The sequence below is a fragment of the Camellia sinensis genome, chromosome 15 (assembly GCF_055761805.1).
Source record: "Camellia sinensis isolate YWXY chromosome 15, ASM5576180v1, whole genome shotgun sequence".
NCBI classification, from domain to species: Eukaryota; Viridiplantae; Streptophyta; class Magnoliopsida; order Ericales; family Theaceae; genus Camellia; species Camellia sinensis.
This window is the reverse complement of record NC_138975.1, coordinates 111638865-111656536: the sequence shown is the minus strand read 5'-3', so window position 1 is coordinate 111656536 and position 17672 is coordinate 111638865. Positions and strand designations below refer to the sequence as shown.

At 38.7% G+C, this 17672-nt stretch overlaps 2 protein-coding genes and 4 pseudogenes across 3 annotated transcripts in view; 5 read left to right on the top strand and 1 right to left on the bottom strand.

The window, feature by feature from the left end:
- LOC114298316 (malate dehydrogenase, chloroplastic) overlaps positions 1-14339 on the top strand; it is a 49157-nt gene extending 34818 nt beyond the window's left edge. The window contains exons 1-2 of one of the 2 annotated variants that reach the window (XM_028242869.2): positions 8328-8590; positions 12794-14339. In XM_028242869.2, the coding sequence (XP_028098670.2) occupies positions 12844-14040 (1197 nt within the window). In that variant the 5' untranslated portion in view covers positions 8328-8590; positions 12794-12843 and the 3' untranslated portion in view covers positions 14041-14339. Of the gene's footprint in view, positions 1-8327; positions 8591-12793 lie in introns of those variants that run through there. The other variant, XM_082910355.1, reaches the window with a different exon arrangement.
- LOC114298325 (small nucleolar RNA U19) lies at positions 5752-5870 on the top strand (annotated as a pseudogene).
- Positions 8849-8967, top strand: LOC114298323 (small nucleolar RNA U19; annotated as a pseudogene).
- Positions 9167-9283, top strand: LOC114298324 (small nucleolar RNA U19; annotated as a pseudogene).
- Positions 10075-10195, top strand: LOC114298322 (small nucleolar RNA U19; annotated as a pseudogene).
- Positions 14340-14642: 303 nt separating the features above from the next.
- Positions 14643-16735, bottom strand: LOC145813930 (pentatricopeptide repeat-containing protein At3g47530-like). Its single transcript, XM_082910354.1, has one exon. It carries the CDS (start codon positions 16687-16689, stop codon positions 15298-15300), a length of 1392 nt encoding a protein of 463 aa, XP_082766480.1. The 5' UTR covers positions 16690-16735; the 3' UTR covers positions 14643-15297.
- Positions 16736-17672: the final 937 nt, after the last annotated feature.

The window sequence follows — 17672 nt, the reverse complement described above, 5'->3', positions numbered from 1 at the left end:
GTTAGCATTAGCTACGTCATTGCGGAGGTATTCAGCTCGGTCATTCCGACGACCCCTTCCCCGATTTCGATGATTTGACCCACGGTTAGATTCCTCGGTGCGATCATTTGGACGGTTAGTCTCCTGTCTGACCTCGTGTACCTTGCCAGCCGACCTCTTGTCTGTTACCACCGGAGTTGTCTTCACGGTGGACGCCGCCGCATCATCCTCTACGTGGATGTGTTCATTGATGCGCTGCATTAGTTCGCCCATGGATGTCGGTTGGTTCATGGTAAGCGAGTCTCGCAACCTATGTCTGACCGGGAGACCGCGCTTATATTGGGTAATTGCTAGGTTGATTGGGCAATCTAAAATCTCATTGAAGGTTTCCCAGTATCTGGAGTTGTATGCCTTGAGTGTGTCGCTCGACTCCATTTTGACACTGAGGAGGTGGTCCACCTCCTTTAGCGTTTTAGTGTTGGTCTTGAAACGAGTCACAAAAGGCTTCCGCCAATTGCTGCCACATTTTGATGCTTCCCGCCGGCAGCCTCTCAAACCATTTCAAGCCCAGCTCGCCCAAACTCGATGGGAAGATAAGGCACATGAGAGCGTCATTGCGCCTGTGTCCGGCCATGACCTGCCGGAAGTGGCTTACATACATGTATGGATCAGTTTTTCCGTCGTAGAGCGTAAACTTGGGCTGATGAAAGCCCGCGGGGAGCGGTGTGGTTTCTATCTCAAGAGAGAAGGGGGTGGCGTTCAGTCTCGCCAAATCTGTATCTAGAAGGAGAGTCACGGCTGGGCGGGGTGGTGGCATTATGACCTCGTCACTGGCGTGACCCCCGTAAGATAGCCGCTGGAGTGCCAGCACCTTTTGAGTCTCTCGCTGGTGAGCCCACTCCTTCAAGACTACCCACAAGTCCTTTGAGCGAGGGGAGTAGGAATATCTTGACGTCGTCGCCAGACGTGAGGGTTGATAGGTACTCTCTTGTGCGCTAGACTTCTCTACAGGCGCGTCAGAATCTCCAACCCTGTAACTTCTGGTGATAGAAAGGGAGGGAGTGTGCCGCTGGCTCTGGCTGCCTGAACGGCGTGGTTCGGTGCGCTCATTGTGGTCTCCCACTCCAGTAACACCCTTTCCTTTAACATGTCATTTGAGAGCTTCCATCTCTACCGCCATTCTTCGGATGACAGCGTCTTGGTCCCTTAACTTGTGCTCTAGACGTCTAACGTGCGATTCTCTTCGCCGCCGGTGTCCGTCTAGGCTCCGCGAGTGACCAAAACTTCTAGCGCTTATCACGCGCGTCTCTTGAATGTCCACATGGAGAAGTCTCCAGGTCCGCCATGTTTGGAGCGGCGGGGAGTTCGTCTCTCCGTCTAGCTGACTCCAGGGTAACACCGTCGACGGCGGACAACGGTATTTCGTCGTTGTTCGCCATGGAAGGCGATCAGATGAGCTTGGAAGACAAGGTTTTGTCTATCAAGCTTCCCATAGATGGCGCCAATTGTATGGGGAGCAAATATTCCGCAGAGCTCGTACTCCTTTCGTCCAAGCTCCTTGTCTATCTGATCGACCTGCGAGCATAACACTGGTGAGCTACCCGGCGGTGTGTGGCTGGAAAACCCCTCTGACGGTCAAGTTAGCACACACACTTAGGGAGAGAGAGAGAGAGAGAGAGAGGAAGAGAGAGATAAATCACAATGAGTGTTTCTCACCAAAATAATGTTCCATGCGCCGCATAGGAGGCGCAGTCATGCTTATATACTTTCTACACTCAAATCTGCTCACATTAGTCTCTTGACACGTGGAGCTGCTTTCCCATCTATCAGCACAAATCCAATGGAAACCACCTAACCAAACCGCTAGACTACATTAGCGGGAGCTCGGTAACCCGGTGGTATAACCTCGGCTTCTCACGACTGCGCTGCGTAACGAGCCCGGGTGCTTCACTTGCCGAGCCCCACAGCTACCAGGTTCAGTAACATTCCGGCAGAGCCAAGTTCAAGATAGGTCGAGCCGGCATTCAGAAGACTCTTCACACTGAGCTAAACGTGCTCCCCTAAAGCCCGGGCTAGCAGATGATCATCTCGACCAAATTAGCTTGATCCAAACACGGGACTTGGACCTTGGATCTGGGCCTCAACCGAGCAAGACCAACTCTAGGGAAGCCCAAGTCAGCTCGGCCTAAACAAGGGCCCGAGCCACAACCGGGCAAAACCCACTCTAGATAAGCCCAAATTAGCTCGGCCCAACATGCTCGGTCCTATTCTGTCCAGCTTCTACCACGGCCCAAAGCCAGATTATAAATCTCCCTCTCAATTGGAATAACCATTCAAATGGGATGACTATTCCTACTTAAATAAGACATCTTAAACAAGAGAAAATGAATGCAAAAAAAGAATGGACATTCCATTCTAGTCCATTCCATCTTACCAAACGTGCTCTCAAAACCTTCCTACCAACCTTGCCATGTCATTCAGGAGGGTTTGTGGGGGAAGATTTTGTGTAAATGTAACACTGTTGATAAATTGTATAAATTTAGGAAAATTCTACTATACATATCTTTTGAAAGGGGTGTACCACATGCACTCATAGTTACATCGTTTTCTTTTTTTAGTTATGACTAATTTTTCTTCTTTAATTATAATATTATTCTAATTATAGACTCATGAGATCTTTAGTTATGCCTCATGTGGTATTTTGTTATGACTTATTTTATTTTATTTTTAATTATGACTTAGAAAATATAAAGTTAAGTTATTTTTTTTTATATAATTATAAGCTACATATAGTACACACCTTTGAAGGGTGTGTAGCATGAGTGATTATTTGGTAGTTTGGAAGTACGGCCATATAATGCTCTATGATAGTATGATTGGTGGAGAATGTAGGATATTATGATTGGTAATTAATGAAAAAATATAACCACATAATATTTCGAAAATACCTAATTATTTTCCATATGACATAGTCTTTGCCATGGTATAAATCACTTTGTTACCAAAAAAATATCAAACCTCCTATTAAATGATTCGAACCTGTGACCTTGCATTATGCGCTAGAGCTAACGGGTGTAAAAATGGTCTGTGGCCCGTGAGTGGCTCGAAGCTCACCTATAGCTCGGGGTGGGCCTAACTTAGTTAGGCTTAGACTCGAGGCCAGCCTGGGACTATGGGCCTAGGCCTATGCCGTCATTTTAAAGCCTGGTTTGGCCCGTTGTCCGAACCCATCGACCTGCTCAAAACCCAGCCCTTCCATGGCCTAGTGTCATTTTTAGTAAAAAAATAGAAAAAAAAAATTAAAAAGATGTTAAAGTCCGACCCAAACTTGAGCCCAGGCCCAGACTCGCTGGCCCGTCCTGAGGCCCGGCCTGCCCAAGACCTGAATACTCTATTAGACTTGGGCCTAGGCCTAATTTTCTATCCCGTAGGTTAGCCCGTCCCATCCCATCCCAAATTTTGACGAGAGCCCGAATAGCCCAACATGGGCTAGCCCGAGCCCGAGCCCGGATGAGCCAAGCCGGGCCCAATTTACACCCATAGAGCTAGTCAAATTTTGTTCACTTTTTGTATTGCCACGTCATTCGGATAATTGAGTCGGAAGAATCGGGTCGGATAATGGGGGTGTTTGGTGGGGCTTTTTTTAGCCAACTTATGGCTTCTAGCTTTTAAAAAGTTATTTTAGACTGTTTGATTAAACTTATTTCAAACAACTTTTAATTCTAACAATTTATTTTAAGTCAAAAAAGCTGATTCTGAGAAGCTGTTCACCCCTTACTCCTGATTATCAGCTTCTGCTGTGGACATGTTAATCCACAGTTATACTCATAATTTTTTATATTTTTTATTTTTTTAAAAATAGAAAAAAAAACCCAAATGGACTATAAAATATTATTATTATTTTTTATGAGAAATGTAGACAAATAGTGAATAATAAAAAGTAAAAATTAATTAAAAAAGCTACTCCACAGCTTATTTAACAAACACTACTCAGCAACTTAAATCTATAATCCAATAGTTATACCAAACAGATTAACAGTTTCTAATTAAAGTCATAATCTATGATCTGTTAAGTTATAATTTATAATCTGTTTTAACAGCTACACCAAATAGCACCAATATATAAAATTGTCATGTATGACAAACTTGAATCTGGGCCGTTAAAATAGTCAGAAAATCAAACGGCTAAGAAAGGCTTTAGGAGAGAATCAGAATAATCGTCTGGTAGATTCGACAAAAAAAAAAAGTATAGTTCGTAGTCTCCTTTGAGGCCCTACGGCGGAGATATCAACCCGGGACACACAGAGAGGAGGAGAGAGAGAGAGTGTGTGTTTTTGTCTTTTTGACTCTAATCTCACTCGAAAATTTTCTCATTTCTTTTTCAATTTGTTCGATTTGATTGAGATCTCTGAAAGGTAATTGCTTCTTCTTCTTTTTTTTTTCCTGTATAATCTTTGTAGATTTTGATCTATATTTCTTGAAATTTGTCTCATAATGTGATTCTTGTATATTTGTATCTTCGGATTTATGATTATCGTTTATCAGTTTGTTCTTATCGATTTTTTGTTTTGAATTGCACATTTTGATGTATTTTTTTTTTTCTTTTCTATTTATTAGATTTGTGAAGTTTAACTTTTCTGCTAGTTATATAATCTATATTTACAGTTTGCTGATATGGTTGTTGTCGGTGCATATGATGATGATTTTGAGGTTTAAAGTTTTGAAGTTTTAGATTTTTCTTCAAGACAAACACAGATTAATGTCGTTACCTAAGTTTGATTATTAATAAATATAGAATTGAACTATCAAAGTAGGTTGGCTGGAGTGGAGTAGTGTTTTTTGCGTATTATTATATTATATATCAATACCTACAAAATTTAAAGGAAAATTTTATACAATAAGGTGGGTGATGCTTTACGAGACAAAAAATATAGTATGCCCATAATAATTGCTCCCTTTATAATGAAAAACCTATTGCAAAGTCTACTATGTATGCCCAATGCCCATAATAATTGCTCCCTTTTATTTGCATCCAAATTTCAGTGCTTTGCATCTCTATTACTCGTGGATTGCCCACGACAAATCAAGCTTTGATGGAAATATTTTAGATGCCCTTTGACTATGTGATTGGATTACATGGGACTATTAGTCTCAACCCTCTCGTGATTAATAATTATGCGATCATCAATCTCATAGAATTATGTATCATATCTCACGTTTAGAATACCTTTGAATTAGGAAAAAGATTAGTAATCTCATGTTTATTTGGAATCACTTGGACTACATGGAGTAATAACCATTGTTTGAGGATATCTTGGTTAAAAACCCCCTAATCTGGATCTCTTTGATCCTCTCATTTTGTATCTCACCCCTCCATTGGACTCAGTAGTCCAAATATGGAGATATACAGTTTGAGGAACTGTTAATCTTAAGGCTCACTTTTGATCCAAACGTCAGATTTGGATTGGCACAACACATATTTTGCTTGACATAGCAACGTCTCTCTCCTTGTGACTAGATGCATGCATACTCTACTACTGCTTGTGTGGTAATTCGCCAACAACAAATAGGAGTTTTTTTTTTTCCTTTTAAAGAATTTTAAGGCAGAAATGTTGCTCAAATTAAAGCCCTAGGTAATTCTCTCTCTAGCAGCCCTCCAATAAGCACCTTCTCTCTTTCTGTCTCTTGTCGGGTTTTCACTTTTCTGTTTAATGTGGTGTTTCAGATTTGCCTTTTTGAGTAGCCATGTGAATGACTTTATAAGGTTTCATAGCTTGGCTTAGTTAGGGGGCATAAACTAATTTGGAACCAAATATGGTCCTCGATCAAGGCTTTTTTTGTAGGACTCTTTGTTTCACCAGCAATTGTTTCCCAAGCAGCTTTGGACATTTCCCTTCTCTTTCTGTATCTGTATGTGTGTGTGTACATGTATATACCTAGACATGTAGAACAAGATTTATATATATGTGTGTTAAAATTGCCTCTCAAATAACCGAATGGAACAAGGATACACAGTTGCCGTTTGGTCCAGACAGAGGCACAAACTAAAGAGAGAGAGAAAGAATCTCTCAAACTCTCTCCGAATCAATTTGAGGGTAAGGAACTGTTACCTTTCTCTATTCCTTTGTTAAATTGCTTCGGATATAAGTATAATAATTTTATTCTTATTATATTTGTTATATTTATTTTCATTAAATTTATTTTTAATCAATTTTAAAGGCACTTTACACATTCAATATCAAAATTGTTTATACCTACACTATATGCATCATTGAGAAATGTATAGGTTGGACTGGCCAGTACTATAGTACTGTGATGGTAATTTATAGTAATGGAGCTTGTTGGAGTCTTTGCCATGAGCCTCTTAGGTCATGTACAGCCTTGACTCCAATTTTTACTGGTAGTGAAGTTATTCTGTTTTTTTTTTTTTTTTTTTTTTTGGTCCTGTTCTGGTTTTTCTTGTACCATCAGTTTCAGTTTTTTTTTTTTTTTCCTTTTTTTTGATTGTTTGTAACATCTGTACATCTGAGGTTCATTTTGTGTTTGTACAATAATTTAAACTGGTTGAATAATATTCTTTAATTCAAGTGGTTAATACATCAATTTTTTGACAAATAAGTTTATTTTTGTGATTTTTTATATCTAAATTCTATTAATGACATGGTAGCTGCATTTGTGTGATTGCATGTATAGTCCAGCCCACTTTTGTGTCCAAACGTGGTTTTCAAGATTGGCCATGATACATAATCCAATCTCATGACCCTATCCCCTTGAACAAAAATAGCCTTTGTGTTTATATGAATATTTAAGTGGAGTTGAGTTGATAACAAACTTGTAGTATAGTGGGGGTGAGTATTCATGTATCATGCAGATGACTTGGGTTCAATCCATGACGACGGTGTTATCATTTATATATTTTTTTTACATGGCAACATGAATCTGCACGTGACTGGATGTGCTCTATTACTGCTTGTGACACAAATGTATTTTGTTGAACAAAAAATAGGTTTTCGGCCTTCTCAATTATTTTTAAGCAGAAATGTCGCATAACTTAAAAGTGTAGGTAATTCTCTCTGTAGCAGCTCCTCCAGTAAGGCCCTTTCTTTATTCTCTCTTTCTCTCTCTCACACCCGCGCAGGGCTTTCTCTATTCTGTTTTATGTGGTACCCTATGAAGCACGAATACTCTAAAAATGGTGTCGTACGAGTACCGGGTACTTATTCGGTGTGGGTATGCATACTGGTATGGCAGTACGTATACCGGGTATGCTGAATACATGCCGGGTACGACAAATACATTTTGGTACGGCGAGGTGAATTTTTATTTTTTTTTGGTTGCAGCTATTAGAATTTATTGCAACCTTTATTATTCTTTTTTCAATTTTGAAAATATTAAGTAATTATTTTCAACACTCTTTATCCATGAGTCATGGTTTTGCTCTCTCTTCTGCATCCTGTTTTAGACAATCAAAAAAAAAAAAAAAAGAATTATATAACTTTTTAGACAAGTTGTTCTCTTTTCAGTTTTGATATTGAAACTTTGATTTGTATGTTGGACGTTTAACTATAATTTAATTAAAAAAATTGACGTACCCAACCATACCTGCAACCTACTTTTTTTAATAATTTTCCATATGGATGTACCTGTATCCGTATCCGTATCCGCACCTGTGCTCTATGTTACACGGACTCGAGTACGGGTATCGGGTGCGGGTGCGTATCTAGGGATCGGACACTTCAAAATTAAAAATTAAGGACACGTGGATATGTATCCAAATTTGGATACGGGTACGAGGATACGTTAAATAGTTTTTAAAATATATATATATTTATTATATGAAGATGAGTTATATTATATAAATAACAAATAAGAATCTATGAAGATGAGGTATATTATATATATATATATATTATAAATATTTTTATTTTAATATACATTAATTATTTAATTTATTTATTATATTTTTTAAACAATGTGTTCTAATTAATTTTTTTTATTTTATTTTACATACATGCATTTATTTATTTTTTATTAATATATATTATCTTATAAATATATTATATGTTATATAATAATTATTATATGATATATAATAATAATAGTTATTATTATAGCAACAATGATTTAGACCACTAAAAAATGCATTACTAATAGCACTAATGCATTGGAAATGGTAAAAAAAAATAAAAAAATAAAAAAAAACAAGACATAGAAAGTGGGCGGGGCCTACTGCCACATCATTAATGCTCCTTTTAATGCTCTATTTTTAGTGCTCCCAAGGATTTTTCTTATTATAGTTATTAACTATTATTATTATTATTATTATTATTATTATTATTATAATAGGTAGATATACGAATAGAAGACAGAGATATGATCGAGAAAGAGATTGAGAACAGTACGGGAGGGAAAGACAGATCGAGAGAGAGAGAGACAAGAGGAGATCGGGAGAAGATGAGAGATCGAGAGAAGAGGAGATCGAGAGACGAAAGAACAGGAGAGATCGAGAGAAGAGGAGATCAAGAGACGAAAGATCAGGAGACGAGATCAAGAGTGAAGGATCGATTGGGGTGAGATCGAAGCCTGCGACTAGAGAGAAGTCGGCGACCAGGTTCTTCCTCTCTCCTCTTTCCTTTCTTCTGTATTTAGGGCTATTTCGTTGCTTCTGTATTTAAGGAAAAACATAGCCGTATCCATTTGTGATGAGCCGTATCTCGGCCGTATCCCGCACCCGTACCCGTGTCGTGTCGTGTCGACACAGGTACCTCCGAAATTTCAAAGAGTCCGTGTAACATAGCCTGTGCTTCATAGGTGGTACCACAAATTGCCTCTTTGAGTAGCCATATGAATGACTTTATAAGGTTTCATAGCTTGGCTTAGTTAGGGGGCATAAATTAATTCGAACCCAAATCTGGGTCTTCAACTAAGGCGTTTTTTAGGGGACTTCCTGTTTTACCGTAATTGTCCTCCAAGCAGCCTTGGACATTTCTCTTCTCTATATGTATATGTGTGTGTGCATATGTATACCTAGACATATAGAATAAGATTTGTATATATAGATATAGAGGTTAAAATTTAATTTTGAATAATGGAGCAAGGATTTTTAGGGTTTTCTCTTTCCAGTTAAATGTGGAGTTGAAAATTACTTCTTTGAGTAGCCATATGAATGATTTTATAAGGTTTCATAGCTTGGCTTAGTTAGGGGGCATAAATTGATTTGGACCCAAATCTGGTCTTCAGCTAAGCCCTTTTTGAGGGGACTCTGTTTCACCATCAGTTGTCCTCTAAGCCACCTTGGACATTTTCTTTCTTCTCTTTCTCTATGTATATGTGTGTGTGTGCATATATACCTAGACATATAGAGCAAGATTTATATATATATGCACTAAAATTGCCTCCCGAATAACTGGATAGAGCGAGGATTTGTAATGTTTTCTACGCTTTTTGAGTGGCCATATGAATGACTTTATTGGGTTTCATAGCTTGGCTTAGTTATGGGGCATAAACTAGTTCATACCCAAATTTGGGTCTGCTAACTAAGTCTTTTTTGAGGAGATACTATGGTAGCGTTTGGTAGAGTTTTAGAATTATGATTTGAGAATAGAGTTGTATTTTGAGTTTGTGAGTTTTGGAATTATGATTTGAGTGTGGAAAATTTGTTTGGTTATGAGTTTTGAATTGAGTTTGAAATGAACGATGTGACATATAATATTTGATTAAAAAACTTACAACTCATAATCAAACACACAACCTAAAATTCTATTCAAAGTTGATAAAAAATTTTAAAAAAATTCCAAAGATATTTTTTATTTAAAATATAAAAATAATAGGTGCAAAAAATAAAAATAAAAAACAAACACTGTTCCTGTCAACCGGCCGGACGTCTATGTTTTCCTCCAAACAACCTTGGCAATTTCTTTTCTTTTTCTGTATGTGTGTGTGTGTGTGCAAGATCTATAGAGATTTATAGGTTAAGCTTGCCTCCCAAGTAACTCAATGGAGCAAGGATTTGTATGGCTCTATCTTTTCTGTTTAATGTAATGCTGCATATTGCCTCTTTGAGTAGCCATATGAGTTAGTTTATAGGGTTTCATAGCTTGGTTTAGTTAGGGGGCATAAACTAATTCAGACCCAAATTTGGGTCTTCAACTAAGGCCTTTTTTAGGGGACTCTATGTTTCACCACCATATTGTCCTCCAAACAGACTTGGACTCTTCTCTTTTCATATTTAGATGTGTGCATGTGTACATATATATACCTAGGCATATAGAACAAGGTTTACATAGATATATAGGTTAAAATTGCCTCTCGAATAACTGGATGGAGCATGTATACACAGTTGTCGTTCGGTCCAGACAAAGGCACAAAATGAGAGAGAGACTCTATCTCTCTCTCTCCAAATCAATTTGAGGATAAGGAACTTTTCCATTTCTCTATTTCTTTCCTAGATTGCTTCGGATATATATATTTTCATCTGTAAAAAGTTTGTTCTTGCTATATTTATTGTTGAACAATTGTAAAGGATACTTTATGCATTCAATATCAAAATGATTTCTTCCTCTACATTATATGCATCAGTGAGAAATACATAGATTGGACTGGCCAATACTATAGTACTGTGATGCTTATTGATAGTAGTGAAGCTTATTGGAGGCATTTTCATGAGCCTTTAAGGCTGTCTCTCCCATTTACTCCTGTTTTTACTCAGATTTGAGTAAAAGTTTCATTTGATATAGGATGCTCCAATAGTCAAACTCAGATTTGAGTAAATGCTTGGCAAGTGTTATGATTGTTAAATTTTGAAGTGGACATGTCACCACCACAAAGTTGTCTTTAGAAATTCGAGTAAAATAGGTCTCTTGATTTGAGTTAAAAATTGAGTATAACAAGTTTAAGTAAATGTTGGAGAGAGTTGTTTAAAGGTTTTACTCAAATTTAAATTTGATCTGGGTAGATGCAAATGATGACTTTAGTTCAAATTTGAGTTAAAAATAGTCTAAACCAGTCTTGGTATTTCTCTCAAACCCATACTGAATTGGGTTTCTCATTTTTCACCCACATGAAGGGAGAACTTTTTGCAAACTCAAATCCTAATAGTAATATTTGGTGACATGCCAACATTATTTAATTACCCGTGTACCACCCCAGATGCTTTAACTGAAACTATAAAACTTATGTGACTTCAATTCTAGAACTGTTCTAGAAACAGCTCTGACATAGGATACTCGTGTGGTTTCTTTATGGTTATGATGTCTAATTCTCTGTAAATTATTTCCCTAACTAAAGCCTCGTTTGGCAACAGGCCGGTTTAGCCAAAAAATCAAAAAGTTACTAAAAAAATCAAAAAGCCAACAACCCATACCAAAAAGTCAAAAATTCTTTTTTCTCTCTACTTTTTGCACATCTTTTCATAAAAAGCCAAAAAGGCATCCCAAACATGCAATTTTTTTTTACCTCATATTTTAGCCAGATAGCCAAAAAGTTACTAAATTAGCATGTTCCCAAACGAGGCCTAAATTCCCATTTTTGCCTTCATGTGATGATCAAATTATCATTTCTTAAACTTGTATAATGTTTGTTTTCTTCCTTTTGTGATTCATTTCATTTGAATGCATTTGAAATAGAGTTATTCTTTTTATTTATTTTTTTTCTGTTTTGGTAGTTGTCTTTATCTTGCCCCATCCCATTAGTTTCATTTTCTTATCCTTTTTTTATTGTTTGTAACATCTTTACATTTGAGGTTCAGTATGTGTTTTTGCAATAATTTAAACTGATTAAATAAGATTCTTTAGTTCAAGTTGTCGGTCAGTACTTTGACACTTTTGACTTATTTTGGTTTTTTTAATTATTGAGTTCTAAATTCTAATGACTGGCATGGTAGCTGCATATGTGCTCTTTGCACCTTTTTTTCTATTCCTTATGTTTTGTTTTAATTTCCATTTTCATTATGCTTTTCTCTTATTGTTGGAGCTGCAAAACAGGTTCAATTCTTTTGTTTATCTATATGAGTCTCCCCCCTTTTTACCTAAATGAACTTGAAATTTTCTGTGTAAGTGTCACTAAAGTCTTTTCTATTGTAACTGATTCTTGTGTCTTTGATTCCTATCCCCAACTTTGGTATGTGGCTTATATAATAATCTATCCATTATTTCTTGATTTGTATAATTATTTAGTAGCTTATGTTTTCTCTTGCGACCTTCATGTGGGAATCATAATTCTATTGCTTCCAATGTGAAGCATGCTTTCAATGTTCTAGGTTTTGATATTTTTTATTGCCTATTGAATGCTTTTATTGCCAATGATATATTGATTTGTTTGTTTAAAATCTGATGCTTCGAGTTTCTAACCTTGGAATATTGTATCATCTATGTCAGCTGTAAATGGGTGTGTGATATACATTTGTGAACTTCAGCTTATACGCAAATGGAACTGGAGGTTTCAGTACCTTGACTCATTATTTTGTTACGCATTATTTTAGTATCAGTCTCTTGTCTAATTCTGATTGTTACAAGGCCACTGTTTATTTGCAATTCACACTCGGGCATATCAAATATTGTATGGTTATGAATTGGAGTACTATAAATTGTGCTTTTTTTTTTATCCAGCTTCATTAATTATAAAGCCTGTGAACCAATGGCGTACATGTTTGCATGTTTAAGTATGCTCAGGTGTTGTTATTCTTATGGTAAACAACAGAGGATCAACTATTGTAAAATTTATGTTGAATCTCGGCCAGTTTAGCTTAGCTTATTAAATTCTGATATCTGGTCAAATATTCTGCACACAAGACACTAATATTCTTCTTGCTTGACAGAGTGCAAGATGGCAGCAACATCCGCAACTACATTTTCAGTCTGATCAACCATGTCCTTAGGCTCCAAAGTGAGCCCAATTTCACAACCAAAGGCTTTTGGTGTGAGATTCAACTCCAAGAATTGTGTCAAGAGCTTCAGTGGTCTCATGGCAGCAACTTCCGGAAGCTGTGAATCAGACTCATCCTTTTTGGGCAAGGAAAGCAGTGCAGCTCTTAGAGACTCTTGCACACCAAAAGCTCAGAAACAATACCAGAGATCTTGGAAGAACCCTCAACCCCAGGCATCTTACAAAGTGGCAGTTCTTGGAGCAGCTGGAGGGATCGGTCAGCCTCTAGCACTTTTGATCAAAATGTCCCCATTAGTTTCAAATCTTCACCTTTACGATATAGCAAATGTCAAGGGAGTTGCTGCTGACCTCAGTCACTGCAACACCCCGTCTCAAGTTTTGGACTTCACAAGAGCTTCTGAGTTGGGCAATTGTCTCAAAGGTGTTAATGTGGTCGTCATCCCAGCTGGAGTTCCTAGGAAACCGGGTATGACCCGCGATGACCTCTTCAACATCAACGCCAACATAGTGAAGACCTTGGTTGAGGCTGTTGCTGATAACTGCCCCGATGCCTTCATGCACATTATCAGCAATCCAGTTAACTCTACAGTTCCCATTGCAGCAGAAGTTTTGAAGCAGAAGGGTGTTTACGATCTGAAGAAGCTCTTTGGTGTCACTACTCTAGATGTTGTGAGGGCAAACACGTTTGTCGCTCAGAAGAAGAATTTGAAGCTTATTGATGTCGATGTCCCAGTTGTGGGTGGACATGCTGGAATTATTATTCTACCCCTTCTGTCAAAGACAAAGCCCTCTGTTAGTTTCACAGATGATGAAATACACGAGCTAACTGTGAGGATCCAAAATGCTAGGACAGAAGTTGTGGAAGCAAAGACCGGTGCGGGGTCTGCTACCCTGTCGATGGCATATGCGGCTGCAAGATTTGTGGAGTCCTCTCTCCGTGCTCTTGATAGAGATAGCGATGTCTATGAGTGCTGTTTCATCGAGTCTGATCTGACTGAGCTTCCATTCTTTGCATCAAGGGTCAAGCTAGGAAAGAAAGGGGTTGAGGCAGTGATTTCTTCGGACTTCCAAGGATTGACTGAGTATGAGGAAAAGGCTCTAGAAGCCCTCAAGCCAGAACTGAAGTCCAGCATTGAGAAGGGTATCGGGTTTGCACAGAAGCAAACGGTGGCTGTATAATAGTTGAATAGCTGAAACCACCCCAAAGAAAGAAGAATAATGCTGTAGTAGAGATCAAATGTTGTTGAATCCATCGTTAATGTGGGTATATTGCAGTTTTGTAGACAACTTGGGAAGTTTTTTTTGCATTTACTGTTTTGTTGTGTTGGAGTACTTTTGTTAAAGAGAAATGAGGAGTGGGTACACTAGAAGTGTTGTAAAACTTCATTAAAACTTTGGTTCTCATCGGCCACGTGCAGTACTTGGATTGTTTACCAATAACTTCGTTGATGCATTATGACACCGATAATCTTGATATCTGTGGAAGAAATCTTTTATTTCCCTCTGCAGGTTGCTTTCTACTTTCAATCAAGTGATGTGCTTTTTCTTTTTCATTCTTTTTTTATTGTTGTGTTTCAAAAGTTTACAAATGGGGTTTAAGTTTTTGAATTTTTTGTCGTAAGCTTTTCAAGATGATGAACACAATTCAGCTGAAGACTTGTTCACTTCTTGTATTAGATTGGTGATTTTACTTTGTCCTCAGTTCTAGTGGCATTACTTGGGTAGGCAAGTAGTGGTCAAATTCTCCATATTGGGGAAAGCGTACACACGCACAATATTGATGAGGGTCACAGGAAACATAAATAAAATTGAAAAATGAGAGAAAAATTGACATGACATTTGCCAACATAATCCAAATACAAACTCCCTACAATTGTCAACAAAGCCAGGGCAAACCATTTCTTATCTGATTGAGGAATGAGACCAACATAAAATTAAACTTGCATGATTAAAAAAAATTTAGGACTTGCAAATCCAGATGACCCCTGACATGTTTGGCACTCAAAATAGTCTACTGGATGGATGATCCGGGCTAGCTTCAGCGGTATCAAAGGTCTACGGACAGAAACAAGGCTGCAACCGATGATGAGCTCCACTTTATGAATCTACATACTCCATCAATTCACAATTTGGTGTCTACAGATCCTCTTGTATTTACCATTGCCTGGAAATTGAATTACTTCTCTGTATACTTTAGACAATCTATTTTTGTGATTGCCTACCTCAGATAATTATCCCATAAGATCCATTGGGCTTCCAAACACTGGATAATAATGAAAGTTCATTTGTATCAACAAACTGCCTGGGTGGAAGGAGCAATCTTGCCAGGGTAGTTCAATATGTTTCCCTTCAGTGTTTCTCTGGCACCTAGATCAGAGGCACGGGTAACAAACCCAAAAGCGAGTGCTGTCTCAAATCCACACGAAAATCCCTTTTCTACCAATAGTCATTGCAGGAGCAGCGCCCTTCTCGGAAATGATGAAACCTAGTGTGATCTCTAATAATAACCTCACGGTTATAAACCCCAGAAAGCACTTTTTCAAAACTGTGGCAATCAACACAAGTTCGGAGATTTTTCGTCACTCTAATTGTCGTACCCGGTGGAGTTGCAAGAACGCCAAAAGCAATGGTCAACTTCTCACTGTGATAAGATAGTATAGTTTCCTTTTCGTTAGAACCCAAATTATGCAACTCAGATGTTACTTCAGCGATATAACCGCCAATTTTTAGTTGCATTCCAATCTCATCCAACATCTCATAAATCTCATTCTTTCGTGGATGTGAAATATTATCGACAACAAACTCATGTACTACTCCTTTCAATTCAACTGTACTACATCCCGGTGTGGTTTGGATTCCTTTCTCTTTCATCAATTTTCTCACTTCTATCACTTTCACCCAATCGTCAACAGAAGAATAAATATTCAACAACAGAATATAATCCCCTGCTTCTTGTGCTTTGAGTTCAATCAAATGTTCGATAATGCGTTCTCCAAGGGTAACGTGACAGTGAATCCTACAAGCTCCAAGCAAAGTCCTCCACATTGTAGCATCTGGCTTAACAGCCATTAAAAGAATGAGATCATAGGCCTGGTTAAGCAAACCAGCACGACCCAAGAGGTCAACCATGCAACCATAATGATGGACATTGGGCATTATCATAAATTCTTTACTCATAGAATTGAAAAACATCCAACCTTCATCAACAAGCCCAAAGTGACTACAAGCAGAAAGAACCCCTGTAAACGTTTGATCATCAGGCACAATACCCATTCTCTGCATCTCCCAAAATGTTTCAATAGCTTCTCTTCCATGTCCATTACTTGCTAAACCCGAAATCATTGCACTCCAAGAAACCACATCTTTATTAGGCATGCCCTTAAACACCTCGTAAGCCTTATCAACACATCCACATCGCGAATACATTGCTAAAAGAGAATTGCATAGATTGAGAGCATTTCCATATCCATGTTCTCGAATAAAACTATGAACCCACTTGCCAAATTCCAACGCACCTAAATTGGCACAAGCCTGAAGTACAAGCAGACAAGTAACATCATCAGGTTGAGAACCACACCGCGAGCTCTGCATCGTATCAAACACACCCAAAGCATCCCGGGTTCGACCATTACGAGTGTAGCAAGAAATCAAGACATTCCAAGCAACAGTATCTCTGTGAGACATTTCATCAAACACCTTACAAGCATCATCACACTTCTGACAAATTGAATACAAATCCATCAGAGTAGTCATCAAAAGACTATCAGATTGGTGCACATTACTCAAAATCTTAGCATGAACTTGCAAACCACCCAATAACAAATTCATTCTAATACAAGACTTGGTTACGAAGGAAGAAGATAATGGGTCAGGGCTTATATCTGTAGACACCCCATTTTTGACCGACCTTAAGACTCAGACGTCACCGATTGAGTGCTCGGTGATGTTGCGTTTTGTGCTCGTTCAGAAGACTCAGAGTCGCGGCCGTGAGCCTTGCCTCCGGATTTCCGAACCCTCTTCTGTGCCTTGCCTCGGTTTGCGAACCAGACTCGATTTTCTCTGTTTCTTTTCCTGAGAGGAGGGAGAGGTCCCGTAGACCATATCTTAGCGGCCGTGGGCTACATTTTGTGGCTGTAGGCCATTTTTCCCATTTCGGAGCCCGGTTCCCGGTTTTTCAGAGCCGTCAGGCCGTGTGGCACGGTTCGGGACCGCCTAACTATCTCCGATTGCTCCGGTTTTTAGCATGCATCTTATTTACTCGCTTTTGAGGTACACTGAGGTCTGAGAGACCCACTTCGTGGTCGAATGCCACTTTCGGTGCTTAACAGGCAGTTTTCGGGGCCCCGAACTGCGTGTTCTGGCCCCCGAACATTCGTTTTGCATCGATTTTCGTTCATTTTTGGCAGGTACCTCTGTTTCATCACCAAGAAGGCCGTAGGAGGGTGGGAGGCCAGTAATTGTTCTGTCAGCCAGCTTTATCCCTTCATCGCCCTCCGTCGCCCGATTTTCCTCACTTCAAAGCCAATGTTGACCACCCTTGGACCATTTTCTTGAACTTCTAACCACATATTTGTGATGTACACACATGGGAGGACACCAAAAGTTGGTGGTCGGCCAGTAATTCCACCTGACCCTTTTGAACCCTTCCTAAAAATGGCCTATTCTCTCTCCTGTTTTACAGTTGACAATTTTGAACCACAGGGTTGTGTTGAGGGCACCTGGGAGGACACCAATTTGTAGTGGCCAACCATTAATTCACCTTGGACGTTTTGACCCCTGCCCAGCCGGCCATGGGGGGTGGCCGGCCGGCC

Excerpts from the sequence above, each read along its gene's own strand:
- LOC145813930 (XM_082910354.1), bottom strand. The coding sequence starts at position 16,689 with ATGAATTTGTTATTGGGTGGTTTGCAAGTTCATGCTAAGATTTTGAGT.